Source organism: Salmo salar, chromosome ssa24 (genome assembly GCF_905237065.1).
Source record: "Salmo salar chromosome ssa24, Ssal_v3.1, whole genome shotgun sequence".
Taxonomy (NCBI): Eukaryota; Metazoa; Chordata; class Actinopteri; order Salmoniformes; family Salmonidae; genus Salmo; species Salmo salar.
The window spans coordinates 37,277,998-37,300,432 of record NC_059465.1 but is presented as its reverse complement, the minus strand read 5'-3'; the positions used below and the strand labels follow the sequence as shown (position 1 = coordinate 37,300,432).

The window sequence follows — 22,435 nt, the reverse complement described above, 5'->3', positions numbered from 1 at the left end:
AATATCATGCCACGGGAACTGACATTGTCCACAGCGTTAGTGGTGTGTGGTGGTACAAATGATTTGCGTATACCAAAATCTATGCAGAGGCAAATCTATGCACAGAGGCATGGCATCCGTATTAGCCTACTGATGTTGGAAGAAGGCAACTTACCGATGTGTATGATTGAATCAGAAAGCACGGGCTCCCACTCCTGACTCCAAAATATGCCAAGGAACAACACTGCTGAAACAACTTTCATGTCTCCCACAGTTTAAGGCTATTTTCCCAAGAAGCGCCGAACAAGATGCGTGTGATTTGCTAGTTTTAAATCCCGAAGAACCAAGATTTAGTCCATATAGGGATGGATCTATCTCTTGATGGAGTTTGCTTCTTGACTTGAATGTAGCTGTTCTCAGTTAAAAGGTAAGAGATAACCAGTTACCCTGTTAAAAAATCCAGTTACATCAAATCATGCTGAAAGCTATGGGGTTCTCCACAGCCGCTTCCAACGCTGACGCATCCGATCAATCCAAAACTGGGGATGAATGCAAGCCAAATGCAATGTTTGCTAAATATTAGGGAAGCACGGGTTTGCTTTTCTCAGACGCAGGTCCTGGGCTGATTTGGTCCGGACCGTAGATTCTGCCTCAGACACGACGCATTTTGCAAGCTTTAATGAATAAAACGAAACGCAAAACTTCAATTTTCATGCGGATTCTAATACTGTATCCATCACTGACATTTAAGACGTAAAAAAGGAGAACTCATTCATATTTAACAAGGACCACCATATTCCGAAATACTGGCAAGCGTATAGGGACCACTCTTTTCTGCGACAGAAAATCAAGTGAAAATTCGCCACGGTGCGCGCGATGACCACTCCGCATGCGGATTGTCTCTAGCAGTCGGAGGGTGAGGTATACTGTGTGGGAGAAGGCCCTGTAGAGAGCCAACTACACGGACAGCAGCAGTTGCCAGCCGCGCATTGTCTGGACCAGAGTTACCTGGGAGGATGACTGACGGAGGCAGGGAGAGGAAGAGATGCACAGAGGGCGGGGGGTAGGCTATCTAAAATGAACCGAGAGGGGTAATCTGGCCAAGCTCCGCCCTGGTTCAGTGGCGGGCACTCCATCTCCATCGGTCTCATAAACGGGGGTCCCTGGGCATAATCTTAATCTGATGACGATCCTGGATTAAGGATCCTGGAGGATAACACTTTGGCACGTGATCGCTTTTGCACAATAGCCTACATTTCAGGAATTGAAGGTGGGAATAAAGGGAAATCATCTTGTGTTTTAAATGTCTATATTTTCAATCAAATGTCATTGTTTCACAGCCAAAACCACTGGAAACGGTTCATATTGTCTCTATCCAGAGAAATTAGGGTTAAGTGTCTTGATCAAGGGCAGATCGACGTAATTTTCACCAAATCGGCTCGGGGATTCAAACCAGACAACTTTCGAATACTGGCCCAATGCTCTTAACTGCTAGTCTATCAGCCTCTTACAGGTATTGCCCCATAACTTTCATGCAACATGGATATTCACTAAAGAAGACTGATTGCACTAGAGTAGACACTGGACATAGTTTACACATTGTAAAAAGTAACTGCTTAACTCATTAAAGAAATTGAGTAGTCGCTACTAAAAAATATCCAATGGTCAATAGAACTAAAATCATAAAAGTGGAACTAACTCATATGTCAATAACATTTCTAGTCACTTAATGTTTTTGAGTACAGTTAAATAGTAGGTTATTGAGTAAATATAACTATACTGAACAAAAATATAAACACAACATGCAACAATTTCAACAATTTTACTGAGTTACAGTTCACATAAGGAAATCAGTCAAATGAAATAAAGTCATTAGGCCCTAATCTAAGACTGGGCAGGGTCGCAGCCATACTGTAGGTGGGCCTGGGAGGACATAGGTCCACCCACTTGGGAGCAAGAATTCGTTTTAACCCACAAAAGGGCTTTATTATAGACAGAAATACTCCTCAGTTTCATCAACTGTCCAGGTGGCTGGTCTCAGACGATCCAGCAGGTGAAGAAACCCGATGTGGAGGTCAGCATGCCAATTGCACGCTCCCTCAAAACATGAGACATTTGGTATTTTATTAGGATCCCCACAAGCTGTTGCAGAAGCAGCAGCTACTCTTCCTGGTGTCCACACAAAACATGAAACATGACATAATACAGAACATGAATAGACAAGAAGAGCTCAAGGAAAGAACTACATGCATTTTTTAAAAGGTATGCGTAGCCTACATATCAATGCATACACAGAAACTATCTAGGTCAAATAGTGGAGAGGTGTTGTGCCGTGAGGTGTTGCTTTATCTGTTTTTTGAAACCAGGTTTGCTGTTTATTTGAGCAATATGAGATGGAACAGAGCTTTCTTGAATTTGTTCTGGATTTGGGGACTGTGAAAAGACCCCTGGTGGCATGTCTGGTGGGGTAAGTGTGTGTCAGAGCTGTGTGTAGGTTGACTATGCAAACAATTTGAGATTTTCAACACATTCATGTTTCTTATAAAAATAAGAAGTGATGCAGTCAGTCTCTCCTCAACTCTTAGCCAAGAGATACTGGCATGCATAGTATTTATATCAGACATCTGTGGCATTATGTTGTGTGACAAAACTGCACATTTTAGAGAGGCCTTTTATTTCCCCCAGCACAAGGTGCACCTGTGTAATGATCATGCTGTTTCATCAGCTTCTTGATATGCCACACCTGTCAGGTGGATGGATTATTTTTTGGATTGTTTTTGTCAGTATATTTATTTATGTTTTGCTAATCTAAAGTTGAGTTTTTACAAGTTATGATTATTTAATATTTTAAAGTCAATATAACATTTATTGTTCTTACTTGATTCTATAGTTGAATGTCTTTATTTAAAATAATAAAGAAGTAGTCAGACATTGACTACCAATTGTGCGCCGCCCTATAGGACTCCCGATTACGGCCGGTTGTAATACAGCCCGGGATCAAACCCGGGTCTGTAGTGACGCCTCTAGCACTGTGATGCAGTGCCTTAGACCGCTGTGCCACTCGGTTTATATTTAACATATATTTCTAAAATAGTATTAAGCAGTTTGTTGTGCTATGAGGTGTAATTGATCATGATGAACGGATATCAAAACCCTTTGGGCAAATTGACATTCAATAATGAGACAATCCATTCCCACCATCAACAAGGTTATGTGCACAACTCTTAGCGACAGAGGCTAATGCAGCACCCTGTGATGTTTACAGCGCTATCTGCTAGCTAGAGGAATGAGCATTGTGCTCAACAATGCCTGCTAACGTGGGTTAAAATGGCACATTATAACATATATAAAACAATGTTAAATATTAAGACACAACCACTGAAAAGTATTAATTAGAACTACTTACACTTGAAAAAAAAATTGTAAGGAAGATGAATAATTTAGGTAGAAGGAGCCCTACATTTTTATGTTCACTACAACAAATATTAATGTTCAAGTAACTTCGTTACAGTTCAGAATACATAATGCAATTTAGTTTTGAAACACAAAAACTGTAAAGTATTTACAACTTAAAAAGATAACCATGTGGTGATGATATTACTTTATTACTTTAAGTTTTGAACACTGAAATACTTTGAGTTGGGTTACTCAAATGGTTCTTGACAACAGGTTTCCACCAAAAATTGAGTTAGCAGAACTACACTGAACAAAAATATAAATGCAAGATGTTTAATGAGCTTTAATGATCCCCGAAATGTTCCATATGCACCAACACCTTATTTCTCTCAAATTTTGTTTACATCCTTGTTAGTGAGCATTCTAAATTTTGTGCAGTTTTGTCACACAACACAATGCCACAGATATCTCAAATTGAGGGAGCGTGCAATGGGCATGCTGACTGCAGGAATGTCAACCAGAGCTGTTTCCAGAGAATTGAATGTTCATTTCTCTAACACAACGACATTTTAGAGAATTTGGCAGTACATCCTACCAGCCTCACAACCGGAGACCACGTGTAACCACGCCAACCCAGGACCTCCACATCCGGCTTCTTCACCAACAGGATCATCTGAGACCAGCCACCCGGACAGCTGATGAAACTGTGGGTTTGTACAACCAAAGAATTTCTGAACAAACTGTCAGAAACCGTCTCAAGGAAGTTTATCTGTGTTCGTCGTCCTCACCAGGGCCTTGACTTGACTGCAGATCGGCATCGTAACTCACTTCAGTGGGTAAATTCTTACCTTCGATGACCTCTGGCATGCTGGAGAAGTGTGCTCTTCACAGATTAATCCCGGTTTCAACTGTACCGGGCAGATGGCAGACAGCGTGTATGATGTCGTCCGGGCGAGCGGTTTGCTGATGTGAACGTTGTGAAGTGCCCCATGGGGCAGTGAGGTTATGGTATGGGGAGGCATAAGCTACGAACAATGAACACAATTGCATTTTATCAATGGCAATTTGAATGCGCAGAGATAACGTGACGAGATCCTGAGGCCCATTGTTGTGCCATTCATCCGTCGCCATCACCTCATGTTTCAGCACGATAATGCACAGCCCCATGTCACAAGGATCTGTACACAATTCCTGTAAGCTGAAAATGTCCCAGTTCTTCCATGGCCTGCATACTCATCAGGCATGTCACCTAGTGAGCATGTTTGGGATGCTCTGGATCGACAGCGTGTTCCAGTTCTCGGCAATATCCATCAACTTCTCACAGCCATTGAAGAGGAGTGGGGACAACATTCCTCAGGCCACAATCAACAGCCTGATCAACTCTATACAAAGGAGATGTGTCGCGCTGCATGAGGCAAATGGCGGTCACACCCGATACTGACTGGTTTTCTGATCCATGGCTCTACTTTTTCTTTAAGGTATCTGTGACCAACAGATGCGTATCTGTATTCCCAATCATGTGAAATCTATAGATCAGTGACTAATTTGTTTATTTCAATTCACTGATTTCCTCATATGAACTGTTACTCAGTAAGGTCTTAGATATTGTTGCATGTTGCGTTTATATTGTTGTTCAGTGTAATTACGTTTTACAGTGCACCAAATACAAAAGGCATCAAACATCCACCAGGCAGTGATGCATGATTGCACAAATAATTTTAAGAACCAAGAGATACTTTATAGATGTCACACATGCACATGCACACCAGAGTGAACTGTCACCGGGGAACCCTTCATCCAACTTCCTCCATAATATTTGTCATCTACTGTATATAGGCTACTGTATTCAAGCTCTAATGTGTGAGTTTCCAACATTCATAAATAGACTTCATGAGCTTCATATAATCTTTTTGTGTACAGCACAGTTTTGAAACTGTCATGTTTATACCATAAAACATGCTCATAATTTGAGCAGTTGAGAGTGAGGTAAAGGTTAAGGTTGGATTTTGAAACTGGAGAGCAATAAAGAAAACACACATCTTTCCCCTATAATGACATTTGTCTGACTCCTTGTCAGCTTGTACTCTCCCTCTTTCCAGCTGAGGTAGACACAATCTGCTATTAAACTTATGACATTGGACACATCACCATGAAGTGCATCAACATCAAGCATGAGAAGCAGGTAGACATTTATTGTCATGAGTCTTGCCCTGGATGCAGAACTGAGCTATTTCCCTGGCGGGGCCATTTGCAAAGTCAACATTGGCTATATTGTAAAAATTCATGAAAACAAACATTTGATAATTTAACTTTAATTGAAGGTTAGATATTATGGTTAGCAGTGTGGTTAAGGTTAGGTTTAAAATCACATTTTATGACTTTGTGGTTGCGCCAGCTAGCGACCACTCTGCTGAGCTGCCTCCAGGGCAAGATTCATGACAATAAATGCCAACCAGCGCATGAGAACCCTAATATTTATTTATGCTACAATTTACCATGTTTGTCTGTTTGCTGAAACCACCATTATCTCGAACAAAACATTTACCATAGTATGCTACTCACACTTTCAATATGACTTTTGCACACATTTCAGTTTAATTTTTATGTCCATGTGCCTTGTTTCGATTGATGAGAGAGCAGAGTGACTGGGCGCGGCCCCATTAACTACAGTGATTGGATGAGGCGTGTGATAAGGGGAGGTGCAGCATGTTAATGCAGGCTATGATCAGCAAGACAAGTTGACTGGTGGACAGAGGTCAAGACAGGCCGACTGGTGGACAGAGGTCAAGACAGGCCGACTGGTGGACAGAGGTCAAGACAGTCCGACTGGTGGACAGAGGTCAAGACAGGCCGACTGGTGGACAGAGGTCAAGACAGGCCGACTGGTGGACAGAGGTAAAGACAGGCCGACTGGTGGACAGAGGTCAAGACAGGCCGACTGGTGGACAGAGGTCAAGACAGGCCGACTGGTGGACAGAGGTCAAGACAGGCCGACTGGTGGACAGAGGTCAAGACAGGCCGACTGGTGCACAGAGGTCAAGACAGGCCGACTGGTGCACAGAGGTCAAGACAGGCCGACTGGTGGACAGAGGTCAAGACAGGCCGACTGGTGGACAGAGGTCAAGACAGGCCGACTGGTGGACAGAGGTCAAGACAGGCCGACTGGTGGACAGAGGTCAAGACAGGCCGACTGGTGGACAGAGGTGAAGACAGGCCGACTGGTGGACAGAGGTTAAAACAGGCCGACTGGTGGACAGAGGTCAAGACAGGCCGACTGGTGGACAGAGGTCAAGACAGGCCGACTGGTGGACAGAGGTGAAGACAGGCCGACTGACTAGTGGACAGAGGTTAAAACAGGCCGACTGGTGGACAGAGGTCAAGACAGGCCGACTGGTGGACAGAGGTCAAGACAGGCCGACTGGTGGACAGAGGTCAAGACAGGCCGACTGGTGGACAGAGGTCAAGACAGGCCGACTGGTGGACAGAGGTCAAGACAGGCCGACTGGTGCGCAGAGGTCAAGACAGGCCGACTGGTGGGCAGAGGTCAAGACAGGCCGACTGGTGGACAGAGGTCAAGACAGGCCGACTGGTGGACAGAGGTCAAGACAGGCCGACTGGTGGACAGAGGTCAAGACAGGCCGACTGGTGGACAGAGGTCAAGACAGGCCGACTGGTGGACAGAGGTCAAGACAGGCCGACTGGTGGACAGAGGTCAAGACAGGCCGACTGGTGGACAGAGATCAAGACAGGCCGACTGGTGGACAGAGATCAAGACAGGCCGACTGGTGGACAGAGGTCAAGACAGGCCGACTGGTGGACAGAGGTGAAGACAGGCCGACTGGTGGACAGAGGTCAAAACAGGCCGACTGGTGGACAGAGGTCAAGACAGGCCGACTGGTGGACAGAGGTCAAGACAAGTTGACTGGTGGACAGAGATCAAGACAGGCCGACTGGTGCGCAGAGGTCAAGACAGGCCGACTGGTGGACAGAGGTCAAGACAGGCCGACTGGTGGACAGAGGTCAAGACAGGCCGACTGGTGGACAGAGGTCAAGACAGGCCGACTGGTGGACAGAGGTCAAAACAGGCCGACTGGTGGACAGAGGTCAAGACAGGCCGACTGGTGGACAGAGGTCAAGACAGGCCGACTGGTGGACAGAGGTCAAGACAGGCCGACTGGTGGACAGAGATCAAGACAGGCCGACTGGTGGACAGAGATCAAGACAGGCCGACTGGTGGACAGAGGTCAAGACAGGCCGACTGGTGGACAGAGGTGAAGACAGGCCGACTGGTGGACAGAGGTCAAAACAGGCCGACTGGTGGACAGAGGTCAAGACAGGCCGACTGGTGGACAGAGGTCAAGACAAGTTGACTGGTGGACAGAGATCAAGACAGGCCGACTGGTGGACAGAGATCAAGACAGGCCGACTGGTGGACAGAGGTCAAGACAGGCCGACTGGTGGACAGAGGTGAAGACAGGCCGACTGGTGGACAGAGGTTAAAACAGGCCGACTGGTGGACAGAGGTCAAGACAGGCCGACTGGTGGACAGAGGTCAAGACAGGCCGACTGGTGGACAGAGGTCAAGACAGGCCGACTAGTGGACAGAGGTCAAGACAGGCCGACTGGTGGACAGAGGTCAAGACAGGCCGACTAGTGGACAGAGGTGGAAACAGGCCGACTGGTGGACAGAGGTCAAGACAGGCCGACAGGTGGACAGAGGTCAAGACAGGCCGACTGGTGGACAGAGGTCAAGACAGGCCGACTGGTGCACAGAGGTCAAGACAGGCCGACTGGTGGACAGAGGTCAAGACAGGCCGACTGGTGGACAGAGGTCAAGACAGGCCGACTGGTGGACAGAGGTCAAGACAGGCCGACTGGTGGACAGAGGTCAAGACAAGTTGACTGGTGGACAGAGATCAAGACAGGCCGACTGGTGGACAGAGATCAAGACAGGCCGACTGGTGGACAGAGGTCAAGACAGGCCGACTGGTGGACAGAGGTGAAGACAGGCCGACTAGTGGACAGAGGTTAAAACAGGCCGACTGGTGGACAGAGGTCAAGACAGGCCGACTGGTGGACAGAGGTCAAGACAGGCCGACTGGTGGACAGAGGTCAAGACAGGCCGACTGGTGGACAGAGGTCAAGACAGGCCGACTGGTGGACAGAGGTCAAGACAGGCCGACTGGTGGACAGAGGTCAAGACAGGCCGACTGGTGCACAGAGGTCAAGACAGGCCGACTGGTGGACAGAGGTCAAGACAGGCCGACTGGTGGACAGAGGTCAAGACAGGCCGACTGGTGGACAGAGATCAAGACAGGCCGACTGGTGGACAGAGGTCAAGACAGGCCGACTGGTGGACAGAGGTGAAGACAGGCCGACTAGTGGACAGAGGTTAAAACAGGCCGACTGGTGGACAGAGGTCAAGACAGGCCGACTGGTGGACAGAGGTCAAGACAGGCCGACTGGTGGACAGAGGTCAAGACAGGCCGACTGGTGGACAGAGGTCAAGACAAGTTGACTGGTGGACAGAGATCAAGACAGGCCGACTGGTGGACAGAGATCAAGACAGGCCGACTGGTGGACAGAGGTCAAGACAGGCCGACTGGTGGACAGAGGTGAAGACAGGCCGACTGGTGGACAGAGGTTAAAACAGGCCGACTGGTGGACAGAGGTCAAGACAGGCCGACTGGTGGACAGAGATCAAGACAGGCCGACTGGTGGACAGAGGTCAAGACAGGCCGACTGGTGGACAGAGGTCAAGACAGGCCGACAGGTGGACAGAGGTCAAGACAGGCCGACTGGTGGACAGAGGTCAAGACAGGCCGACTGGTGGACAGAGGTCAAGACAAGTTGACTGGTGGACAGAGATCAAGACAGGCCGACTGGTGGACAGAGATCAAGACAGGCCGACTGGTGGACAGAGGTCAAGACAGGCCGACTGGTGGACAGAGGTGAAGACAGGCCGACTAGTGGACAGAGGTTAAAACAGGCCGACTGGTGGACAGAGGTCAAGACAGGCCGACTGGTGGACAGAGGTCAAGACAGGCCGACTGGTGGACAGAGGTCAAGACAGGCCGACTGGTGGACAGAGGTCAAGACAAGTTGACTGGTGGACAGAGATCAAGACAGGCCGACTGGTGGACAGAGATCAAGACAGGCCGACTGGTGGACAGAGGTCAAGACAGGCCGACTGGTGGACAGAGGTGAAGACAGGCCGACTAGTGGACAGAGGTTAAAACAGGCCGACTGGTGGACAGAGGTCAAGACAGGCCGACTGGTGGACAGAGGTCAAGACAGGCCGACTGGTGGACAGAGGTCAAGACAGGCCGACTGGTGGACAGAGGTCAAGACAGGCCGACAGGTGGACAGAGGTCAAGACAGGCCGACTGGTGGACAGAGGTCAAGACAGGCCGACTAGTGGACAGAGGTCGAAACAGGCCGACTGGTGGACAGAGGTCAAGACAGGCCGACAGGTGGACAGAGGTCAAGACAGGCCGACTGGTGGACAGAGGTCAAGACAGGCCGACTGGTCAAGACTGGCCGACTGGTGGACAGAGGTCAAGACAGGCCGACTGGTGGACAGAGGTCAAGACAGGCCGACTGGTGGACAGAGGTCAAGACAGGCCGACTGGTGGACAGAGGTCAAGACAAGTTGACTGGTGGACAGAGGGACAGGCAGGCAAACAGACAGACAGAGAGGCAGACAGACAGACGGACCGAGAGACAGAGAGAGGCAGACAGACAGATAGGCAGAGAGAGGCAGACAGACGCAGTCAGGTGTAACTTATGCAAGTAAAAACATTTGACACCAATTCCTTGAAACCAACTGTGCGAGGCAGCTACAGTACATGTGTACTGTAGACATAAATGTTGACTAAAGCACAACGGGGATGTTTCCCTTCCATGACGTGCAGGTTCACCGTCAGGTTGTGTGTATAGGACATGGGAGAATGTCACCTTGGTGAAGGGGGTGGCGCGTGGCTTTAGATCTAATCAAGGGGTGTTTATAAATGTTTGTGATGAGCTTACGACAGCCTGTGAGACCTGGCATCACAGAGGCAAAGATAAAAATAGCAATTCAGGTGTGTGATGAGTGACTTAGTATGCACGCTGTCCCTGTCTCAAGGACACTTCTGTGTTGGAGAGATGCTGCTGCATCACTTGACCAGAGAAAAGTGTCTATCTCTGTCTGTCTGTCTCTGTCTGCCTGCTGGGGTCTGAAGAGCACTGAAGTGGACAGTGACTAAAAGCCCTACAGATATTATCATAGCTTCTGATTCCTGTCATCAACATAAAGACAGAGGTTTACTAGCCTTCTGTCTGCCTTGGAGGAAGAGACGTAGCCACACTGAAATAGCTGAAAAGCTATCAGAGTAAAGTTCATTCAGTGCAGAGGTATAAACACAGACATTGTTCATGAGTTGTCTTCTCACTGAGTTGGTTTCTCCCTGGATATCCTATGCATTCCACACAGCCCTGATTAAAATCTCATTTACACACACTCAGAATGTTACTTGGTGATATGATGCTGCTAGTGAGGGACAACACAATCAGAATGTTACTTGGTGATATGATGCTGCTAGTGAGGGACAACACAATCAGAATGTTACTTGGTGATATGGTGCTGCTAGTGATGGACAACACACTCAGAATGTTACTTGGTGATATGATGCTGCTAGTGATGGACAACACACTCAGAATGTTACTTGGTGATATGGTGCTGCTAGTGATGGACAACACACTCAGAATGTTACTTGGTGATATGGTGCTGCTAGTGATGGACAACACAATCAGAATGTTACTTGGTGATATGGTGCTGCTAGTGATGGACAACACAATCAGAATGTTACTTGGTGATATGGTGCTGCTAGTGATGGACAACACACTCAGAATGTTACTTGGTGATATGGTGCTACTAGTGATGGACAACACACTCAGAATGTTACTTGGTGATATGGTGCTGCTAGTGATGGACAACATTAAGAAACTCAATACAGACAGCAAGAGTTTACATACATTATATAAAACTAGTTAGAGTAAGCATAGAGTTATAAGAGGATGAGCAGTGGATACAGTGGCGGTTCTAGACCATTTCAACTGGGTGGGCCAAGCTGGGGCCAGTTGTACTGTTAGAGGGGCCAGTTACATTAGACGTTATTGTTGTCATATGGTTTTCTTCACTGCATTGCAGGCATTAGCAGGCAAAAGACCATGTTCATAATCATTAGTGTTCCGCGTTGCCACTGTCTAATAACGGATGTAAAAAAATAACGATAGCAAAAATTTGTTATGTAAAAATTATTTTATACTCCACATTTAGGGGGGCCACAAGGGGGTCCAAAATTGTTGTCACAGGGGCACTGGCACCCACTGGTCCCCCCTAGAGCAGGTTTTCATCAAGGATCTCTCTGTATTTTGCTACGTTAATCTTTCCCTCGATCCTGACGAGTCTTCCAGTCCCTGCCACTGAAAAACATCCCCACAGCATGATGCTACCACCAAAAAAAAACACACAAAAAAAACACATGTTTTTATAAAGCCCTTCTTACATCAGCTGATATCTCAAAGTGCTGTACAGAAACCCAGCCTAAAACCCCAAACAGCTAGCAATGCAGGTATAGAAGCATGGTGTCTAGGAAAAACTCCCTAGAAAGGCCAGAACCTAAGAAGAAACCTAGAGAGGAACCAGGCTATGAGGGGTGGCCAGTCCTCTTCTGACTGTGCCACCATGCTTCACCATAGGAATGATGCCAGGTTTCCTCCAGATGTGACGCTTGGCATTCAGGCCAAAGAGTTCAATCTTGGTTTAATCAGACCAGAGAATTTTGTTTCTCATGGTCTAAATACTTTAGGTACCTTTTGGCAAACTCCAAGCGGGCTGTCATGTGCCTTTTACTGAGGAGTGGCTTCCGTTTGGCCACTCTACCAGAAAAACCTGCTCTGACATGCACTGTCAACTGTGGGACCTTTTATAGACAGGTGTGTGCCTTTCCAAACCATGTCCAATCACTTGAATTTACCACAGGTGGATTCCAATAAAGTTGTAGAAACATCTCAAGGATGATCAATGGAAACAGGATGCACCTGAGCTCAATTTTGAGTCTCATAGCAAATGGTCTGATGCTTATGTAAATAACATATTTCTGTTCGTTTTTTAAAATAAATTTGCAAACATTTTTAAAAACCTGTTTTCGCTTTGTCATTATGGGGTATTGTGTGTAGATTGATGAGGAAAACAATTCATTTAATCACGTTTAGAACAAGGCTGTAACACAACCAAATGTGTGAAAAAAGGGGTCTGAATACTTTCCCGAATGCATATACATTTGATATACAGTGTATATAAAGTTGATATACAGTGAATATACAAATATAAAGTGGACATACAGTGGATATACAAATATACTGTCACGTCCTGACCAGTATTAGGGATTATTTGTAATTGTAGTTTGGTCAGGACGTGGCAGAGGGTATTTTGTTTATGTGGTTCGGGGTGGTGGTTTATTTAGTAGGGTGTTTGGTTAGTTAGTTCCGGGTTTATGTTCTGTGTTAGTATTTCTATGTTCTTTCTGGTTAGTTGTATATCTATGTCTAGTTAATTGGGGTTGGACTCTCAATTGGAGGCAGGTGTTTTCTAGTTGCCTCTGATTGAGAGTCCTATATATGGGTATGTGTTTGGTTTAGTGTTTGTGGGAGATTGTTTCTTGTTTTGCTGTGTGTGCCTGACAAGACTGTCTAGTTTGTTTGTGGTTTTGTATACGTGTTTATTTTGGTTTTTCCTTCTTTGTCCGTAATAAAGAAGATGAGTATACACTTCCCTGCTGCATTTTGGTCCTCTCCTTACGACAACCGTGACATATACAGTGGATATAAAGTGGATATACAAATATACAGTGGATATACAGTGGATATAAAGTGGATATACAGTGGATATACCAATATACAGTGGATATACAGTTGATATACAGTGGATATGCAGTAGATATACAAATATACAGCGGATATACATATACAGTGGCTACGCGGATGATATACAGTGGATATTCAGTGGATATACAGTGGATATAAAGTTGATATACAGTGGATATACAAATATACAGTGGATATACAGTTGATATACAAATATACAGTGGATATACAGTTGATATACAGTGGATATCAACTTGATATACAGTGAGGGAAAAAAGTATTTGATCCCCTGCTGATTTTGTACGTTTGCCCACTGACAAAGAAATGATCAGTCTATAATTTTAATGGTAGGTTTATTTGAACCGTGAGAGAGAATAACAAAACAAAAAAATCCAGAAAAACACATGTCAAAAATGTTATAAATTGATTTGCATTTTAATGAGGGAAATAAGTATTTGACCCCTCTCAATCAGAAAGATTTCTGGCTCCCAGGTGTCTTTTATACAGGTAACTAGCTGAGATTAGGAGCACACTCTTAAAGGGAGTGCTCCTAATCTCAGTTTGTTACCTGTATAAAAGACACCTGTCCACAGAAGCAATCAATCAATCAGATTACAAACTCGCCACCATGGCCAAGACCAAAGAGCTCTCCAAGGATGTCAGGGACATGATTGTAGACCTACACAAGGCTGGAATGGGCTACAAGACCATCGCCAAGCAGCTTGGTGAGAAGGTGACAACAGTTGGTGCGATTATTCGCAAATGAAAGAAACACAAAAGAACTGTCAATCTCCCTCGGCCTGGGGCTCCATGCAAGATCTCACCTCGTGGAGTTGCAATGATCATGAGAACGGTGAGGAATCAGCCCAGAACAACATGGGAGGATCTTGTCAATGATCTCAAGGCAGCTGGGACCATAGTCACCAAGAAAACAATTGGTAACACACTACGCCGTGAAGGACTGAAATCCTGCAGCGCCCGCAAGGTCCCCCTGCTCAAGAAAGCACATATACATGCCCGTCTGAAGTTTGCCAATGAACATCTGAATGATTCAGAGGACAACTGGGTGAAAGTGTTGTGGTCAGATGAGACCAAAATGGAGCTCTTTGGCATCAACTCAACTCGCCGTGTTTGAAAGAGGAGGAATGCTGCCTATGACCCCAAGAACACCATCCCCACTGTCAAACATGGAGGTGGAAACATTATGCTTTGGGGGTGTTTTTCTGCTAAGGGGACAGGACAACTTCACCGCATCAAAGGGACGATGGACAGGGCCATGTACCATCAAATCTTGGGTGAGAACCTCCTTCCCTCAGCCAGGGCATTGAAAATGGGTCGTGGATGGGTATTCCAGCATGACAATGACCCAAAACACACGGCCAAGGCAACAAAGGAGTGGCTCAAGAAGAAGCACATTAAGGTCCTGGAGTGGCCTAGCCAGTCTCCAGACCTTAATCCCATAGAAAATCTGTGGAGGGAGCTGAAGGTTCGAGTTGCCAAACGTCAGCCTCGAAACCTTAATGACTTGGAGAAGATCTGCAGTGGGACAAAATTCCTCCTGAGATGTGTGCAAACCTGGTGGCCAACTACAAGAAACGTCTGACCTCTGTGATTGCCAACAAGGGTTTTGCCACCAAGTACTAAGTCATGTTTTGGAGAGGGGTCAAATACTTATTTCCCTCATTAAAATGCAAGTCAATTTATAACATTTTTAACATGCGTTTTTCTGGATTTTTTTGTTGTTATTCTGTCTCTCACTGTTCAAATAAACCTACCATTACAATTATAGACTGATCATTTCTTTGTCAGTGGGCAAATGTACAAAATCAGCAGGGGATCAAATACTTTTCCCCCCTCACTGTACAGTGGCTAAACAGTTGCTATACAGTGGATATACGGAGATATACAGTGGATATACAAATATACAGTGGATATACAGTGGATATACAAATATACAGTGGATATACAGTGGATATGCAGTAGATATACAGTTGATTTACAAATATACTGCGGATATACAGTGGATATATATAGACAGGTGTGTGCCTAACAAATATACAGAGGATATACAGTGGATATACAAATATACAGTGGATATACACATATACAGTGGGTATACAGTGGATATACAAATATACAGTGGATATAAATTTGATATACAGTAGATATACAAATATACAGTGGATATACAGTGGAAATACAGTTGATATACAATGAATATACAAATATACAGTGGATATACAAATATACAGTGGATATACAGCGAAAATACAAATATATTGTGGATATAAAGTGGACATACAAATATACCATGGATATACAATGGATATAAAGTTGATATATAGTGGATATACCGTGGATATAAAGTTGATATACAGTTGATATACAGTGGATATACTGTTGACACACAGTGGATATACAAATATACAGTGGATATACAGTGGATATACAAATATACAGTGGATATACAGTGGATATAAAATATACGGTGGATATACAGTGGATATAAAGTTGATATACAGTGGATTAACAGTGGATATACAGTGAATATACAAATATACAGTGGATATACAATTGATATACAGTGGATATACAAATATATAGTGGATATACAGTGGATATACAGTGGATATACCGTGGATATAAAGTTGATATACAGTGGATATAAAGTGGATATACTGTTGATATACAGTGGATATACAAATATACAGTGGCCATTATGTGGATATAAAGTTGATATAAAGTGAATATACAAATATATAGTGGATATACAGTTGATATACAGTGGATATACAGTTGATACACAGTTGATATACAGTGGATATACAGTTCATATATAAATATACAGTGGATATACAAATATACAGTGAATATACAGTGGATATAAAGTTGATATACATTGGATATACAAATATATGCAGTGGATATACAGTTGATATAGAAATATACAGTTTATATGCAGTGGATATACAAATATACTGTGGATATACAATGGAAATAAAGTTGACATACCGTAGACATAAAGTTGATATACAGTGGATATACACATATATAGTGGATATACAAATACACAGTGGATATACCTATATACAGTGGTTATACATTTGCTATACAAATATACAGTTGATATACAGTGGATATAGAAATATACAGCGAAAATACAGTTGATATACAAATATACAGTGGATTAAAGTTGATATACAGTGGAAACACAGTGGATTTACATATATACAGTGGATATACATACAGTGGATATACAGTTGATATATAAATATACAGTTGATATACAAATATATAGTGGACATACAGTGGATATACAAATATACAGTGAAAATAAAGTGTATAATAAAGTTGATATACAGTGGATAATAAAGTTGATATACAGTGGATTAACAGTGGATATACAGTGAATATAGAAATATACAGAAGATATACAGTTGATATACAGCGGATATACACTAGATATACAGTTGATATACAAATATACAGTGGATATACAGTTGAAGGCGGAAGTTTACATTCACGTAGGTTGGAGTCATTAAAATTCGTTTTTAAACCACTCCCCAAATTTTTTGTTAACAAACTATAGTTTTGGCAAGTCGGTTAGGACATCTACTTTGTGAATGACACAAGTCATTTTTCCAACAATTGTTTACAGACAGATTATTTCACTTATGTATCACACTGTATCACAATTCCAGTGGGTCAGAAGTTTACATACACTAAGTTGACTGTGCCTTTAGACAGCTTGGAAAATTCCAGAAAATGATGTCATGGCTTTAGAAGCTTCTGATAGACTAATTGACATCATTTGAGTCAATTGGAGGTGTACCTGTGGATGTATTTCAAGGCCTACCTTCAAACTCAGTGCCTCTTTGCTTGACATCATGAGAAAATCTAAAGAAATCAGCCAAGACCTCAGAAAAAAATTGTATACCTCCACAAGTCTGGTTCATCCTTGGGAGCAATTTCCAAATTCCTGAAGGTACCACGTTCATCTGTACAAACAATAGTACGCAAGTATAAACACCATGGGACCACGCAGCCGTCATACCGCTCAAGGAGACACGTTCTGTCTCCTAGAGATGAAAGCACATTGGTGCGAAAGGTGCAAATCAATCCCAGAACAAGAGCAAAGGACCTTGTGAAGATGCTGGAGAAACCAGGTACAAAAGTCTCTATATCCACAGTAAAACGAGTTCTATATCGACATAACCTGAAAGGCCGCTCAGCAAGGAAGAAGCCACTGCTCCAAAACCGCCATAACAAATCTACTGGACATGGGGACATGGGGACAAAGATCATACTTTTTGGAGAAATGTCCTCTGGTCTGATGAAACAAAAATAGAACTGTTTGGCCATAATGACCATCATTATGTTTGTAAGAAAAGGGGGGATGCTTGTAAGCCGAAGAACACCATCCCGACCTTGAAGCATGAGGATGGCAGCATCATGTTGTGGCAGTGCTTTGCTGCAGGAGGGACTGGTGCACTTCACAAAATAGATGGCATTATGAGGGAGGACAATTATGTGGATATATTAAAGCAACATCTCAAGACATCAGTCAGGAAGTTAAAGCTTGGTCGCAAATGGGTCTTACAAATGGACAATGACCCCAAGCATACTTCCAAAGTTGTGGCAAAATGGCTTAAGGACAGCAAAGTCAAGGTATTGAAGTGGCCATCACAAAGCCCTGACCTCAATCCTACAGAACATTTGTGGGCAGAACTGAAAAAGCGTGTGCGAGCAAGGAAGACTACAATCCTGACTCAGTTACACCAGCTCTGTCAGGAGGAATGGGAAAAACTTCACCCAACTTATTGTAGGAAGCTTGTGGAAGGCTACCCTAAACGTTTGACCCAAGTTAATCAATTTAAAGGCAACGCTACTGTCACAGTATCCACAGAAAATGGTACCCCTCCTCGGCCGGGCGGTGCACGGCGGTCGTCGTCGCCGGTCTACTAGCTGCCACCGATCTATGTTTCTGTGTTCGTTGTGTTTTGTCTGTTTAAGTCCGCACCTGTTTCCTTTTCTGTAATTAGTAGGGGGGGTATTTAGTTTGTTCCTTTTGGTTTGTGTTTTGTACGGGATTGTTTATTCGTCAGCAGGCAGGTCTGTGAACGTTCTGTGTTTTTGCACATTTTTCCCCAGCGGATTCTCGCTAGAGGAATGTTATAGTTGCCGAGCTGCGCCCCGTGCGTATCTTTGTTTTCTCGGGGTTTACTGTGTTCCCGTGTGGTCTCTGGGCACACCCTATGCCCTTTTGTTACGCCGAGTGGTTTTTCGGTGCAATAAATATACCGTTCTATTATTCTGACATTTCACATTCTTAAAATAAAGTGGTGATCCTAACTGACCTAAGACAGGGAATTTTTACTGGGATTAAATGTCAGGAATTGTGGAAAAATTGAGTTTAAATGTATTTGGCTAAGGTGTATGTTCCGACTTCAACTGTATATCGACAGGTGTGTGCCTTACAAATATAAAGTGGATATAGAAATATACAGTGGATATAAAGTTGATATACAATGGATATACAAATATAGAGTGGATATACAGTGGACATACAGTGAATATACAAATATACAGTGGATATACAAATATGCAGTGGATATACAGTGGATATACAAATATACAATGTATATACAGTGGATATACAGTGGATATAAAGTTGATATACAAATGTACAGTGGATATATAGTTGATACACAGTGGATATACAAATATACGGTGGATATACAGTGGATATAAAGTTGATATACAGTGGATTAACAGTGGATATACAGTGAATATACAAATATGCAGTGGATATACAGCGGATATACAAATATACACAGTGGATATACAATTGATATACAAATATACTGTGGATATACAGTGGATGTGAAGTTGATATACCGTGGATATAAAGTTGATATAGAGTGGATTTACAAATATACAGTGGACATACAGTTCATACACAGTGGATATACAGTTCATACACAGTGGATATACAGTTCATATACAAATATACAGTGGATATACAAATATACGGTGGATATACAGTGGATATACACATATACAGTGGATATACAGTTGATATACAGTGAATACACAAAAAAATATACAGTGGATGTACAACTATATACAGTGGATATACAGTTGATATACAAATATACAGTTGATATACAGTGGACATACAAATATACTGTGGCTATACAGTGGATATGAAGATGATATAAAGTTCATATAAAGTGGATATACAAATATACAGTGGGCATACAAATATACAGTGGATATACACATTTACAGTGGATATACACATATACAGTTGATATACAGTGGATATAGAAATATACAGTGGATATACAGTGGAAATACAGAGGATATACAAATATACAGTGGATATACAAATATACAGTTGATATACAATATACAGTGGATATACAGTGGATATAGAATTGATATGCAAATATACAGTGGATATACAAATATACAGTGGATATACAGTTGATATACAGTGGAAATACAAATATTTATTTATTTTATTTCACCTTTATTTAACCAGGTAGGCAAGTTGAGAACAAGTTCTCATTTACAGTTGCGACCTGGCCAAGATAAAGCAAAGCAGTTTGACACATACAACAACACAGAGTTACACATGGAGTAAAACAAACATACAGTCAATAATACAGTATAAAAATAAGTCTATATACAATGTGATCAAATGAGGTGAGATAAGGGAGGTAAAGGCAAAAAAAGTCCATGGTGGCGAAGTACATACAATATAGCAAGTAAAACACTGGAAAGGTAGGTTTGCAGTGGAAGAAAGTGCAAAGTAGAAATAGAAATAATGGGGTGCAAAAGAGCAAAATAAATAAATGAATAAATACAGTAGGGGAAGAGGTAGTTGTTTGGGCTAAATTATAGATGGGCTATGTACAGGTGCAGTAATCTGTGAGCTGCTCTGACAGCTGGTGCTTAAAGCTAGTGAGGGAGAAAAGTGTTTCCAGTTTCAGAGATTTTTGTAGTTCGTTCCGGTCATTGGCAGCAGAGAACTGGAAGGAGAGGCGGCCGAAGGAGGAATTGGCTTTGGGGGTGACCAGTGAGATATACCTGCTGGAGCGCGTGCTACAGGTGTGTGCTGCTATGGTGACCAGCGAGCTGAGATAAGGGGGGACTTTACCTAGCAGGGTCTTGTAGATGACCTGGAGCCAGTTGGTTTGGCAGCGAGTATGAAGCGAGGGCCAGCCAACGAGAGCGTACAGGTCGCAGTGGTGGGTAGTATATGGGGCTTTGGTGACAAAACGGATGGCACTGTGATAGACTGCATCCAATTTATTGAGTAGGGTATTGGATGCTATTTTGTAAATGACATCGCCGAAGTCAAGGATCAGAAGGATGGTCAGTTTTACGAGGTATGTTTGGCAGCATGAGTGAAGGATGCTTTGTTGCGAAATAGGAAGCCAATTCTAGATTTAACTTTGGATTGGAGATGTTTGATGTGAGTCTGGAAGGAGAGTTTACAGTCTAACCAGACACCTCGGTATTTGTAGTTGTCCACATATTCTAAGTCAGAACCGTCCAGAGTAGTGATGCTGGACGGGCGGGCAGGTGCAGGCAGCATTCGGTTGAAGAGCATGCATTTAGTTTTACTTGTATTTAAGAGCAGTTGGAGGCCACGGAAGGAGAGTTGTATGGCATTAAAGCTTGCCTGGAGGGTTGTTAACGCAGTGTCCAAAGAAGGGCCAGAAGTATACAGAATGGTGTCGTCTGCGTAGAGGTGGATCAGAGACTCACCAGCAGCAAGAGCGACATCATTGATGTATACAGAGAAAAGAGTCGGCCCAAGAATTGAACCCTGTGGCACCCCCATAGAGACTGCCAGAGGTCCGGACAGTGGATATACAGTGGATATACAAATATACAGTGGATATACAGTGGATATACAAATATAACGTAGATATACAGTGGATATACAAATATACAGTGGATATACAGTTGATATACAAATATACAGTTGAAATACAGTGGATATACAGTGAATATACAAATATGCGTGGATATACAGTTGATATACAAATATACAGTGGATATACAGTTGATATACAAATATACAGTTTATATACAGCGGATATACAAACCTTTAGTGGATATACAGTTGATATACAATGGAAATACAGTGGATATACAAATATACAGTTTATATACAGCTGATATACAAACCTTTAGTGGATATACAGTTGATATACAATGGAAATACAGTGGATATACAAATATACAGTTTATATACAGCGGATATACAAACCTTTAGTGGATATACAGTTGATATACAATGGAAATACAGTGGATATACAAATATACAGTTTATATACAGCGAATATACAAACCTTTAGTGGAAATACAGTTGATATACAATGGAAATACAGTGGATATACAAATATACAGTTGTCACGACTTCCGCCGAAGTCGGTCCCTCTCCTTGTTCGGCGGTCGACGTCACCGGCTTTCTAGCCACCGCCGATCCACTTTTCATTTGTTCTGTCTTATCACACCTGGCTTCAATCACCAATCACTTGTTTATTATTTAACCCTCTGTTCCCCATGTTGTATTTGTGAGTGATTGTTATTTGTTACGTGGATTATTGTCAGGCGTTGCACTTTTGTTTTAGACCGTGTTTTTGGCACTTATTTGTGTTATGTGCTGTCATTTGGTAACCAGCGTTAAAGTGAGCCTGTTTATTATACTCCGCTCTCCTGCACTTGACTTCGCCTCCCATATACACGCATTACAACTGTGGATATGGCATGGATATACAAATATACAGTGGATATACAGTGGATATACACATTTGCAGTATAACAGGTTCCTTATCCTGTCTTTTGTTTATCTCTCTAGCACATTTTGGAAGTGCTATGAGCCTATGCTCCTTTTGTATTCCTACTTAGCCTTAATGAGACAGAGAGAAATATATGGGTTTGTTCGCAATTGAACCCAATGGAGACACAGGCACCACTATTATATCATTATATACACCATTATATCACCAAGCCAGAGTGGCGTTCTCTGGCACTAAATCTGCAGCTGAAATGAAGAGACCCAAACATTGTGATCTGCACTCTGTGAATAATTGATAACAACAAACAAACACAATCAAAGTGCTTCCTTATC

General features: G+C 43.2%; 1 protein-coding gene across 3 annotated transcripts in view; it reads right to left on the bottom strand.

Moving 5' to 3' along the window:
- Positions 1-1,005, bottom strand: part of LOC106585836 (glutamate receptor ionotropic, delta-2) — a 628,475-nt gene extending 627,470 nt beyond the window's left edge. For all 3 annotated transcript variants that reach the window (XR_001324086.2, XM_014172508.2, XM_014172509.2), the window contains exon 1: positions 155-1,005. Coding sequence is in view for 2 of the 3 variants with exons in the window: in XM_014172508.2 (XP_014027983.1) it covers positions 155-242 (88 nt within the window). In the remaining variant the exon portion in view is untranslated. The remainder of the gene's footprint in view (positions 1-154) is intronic.
- Positions 1,006-22,435: the final 21,430 nt, after the last annotated feature.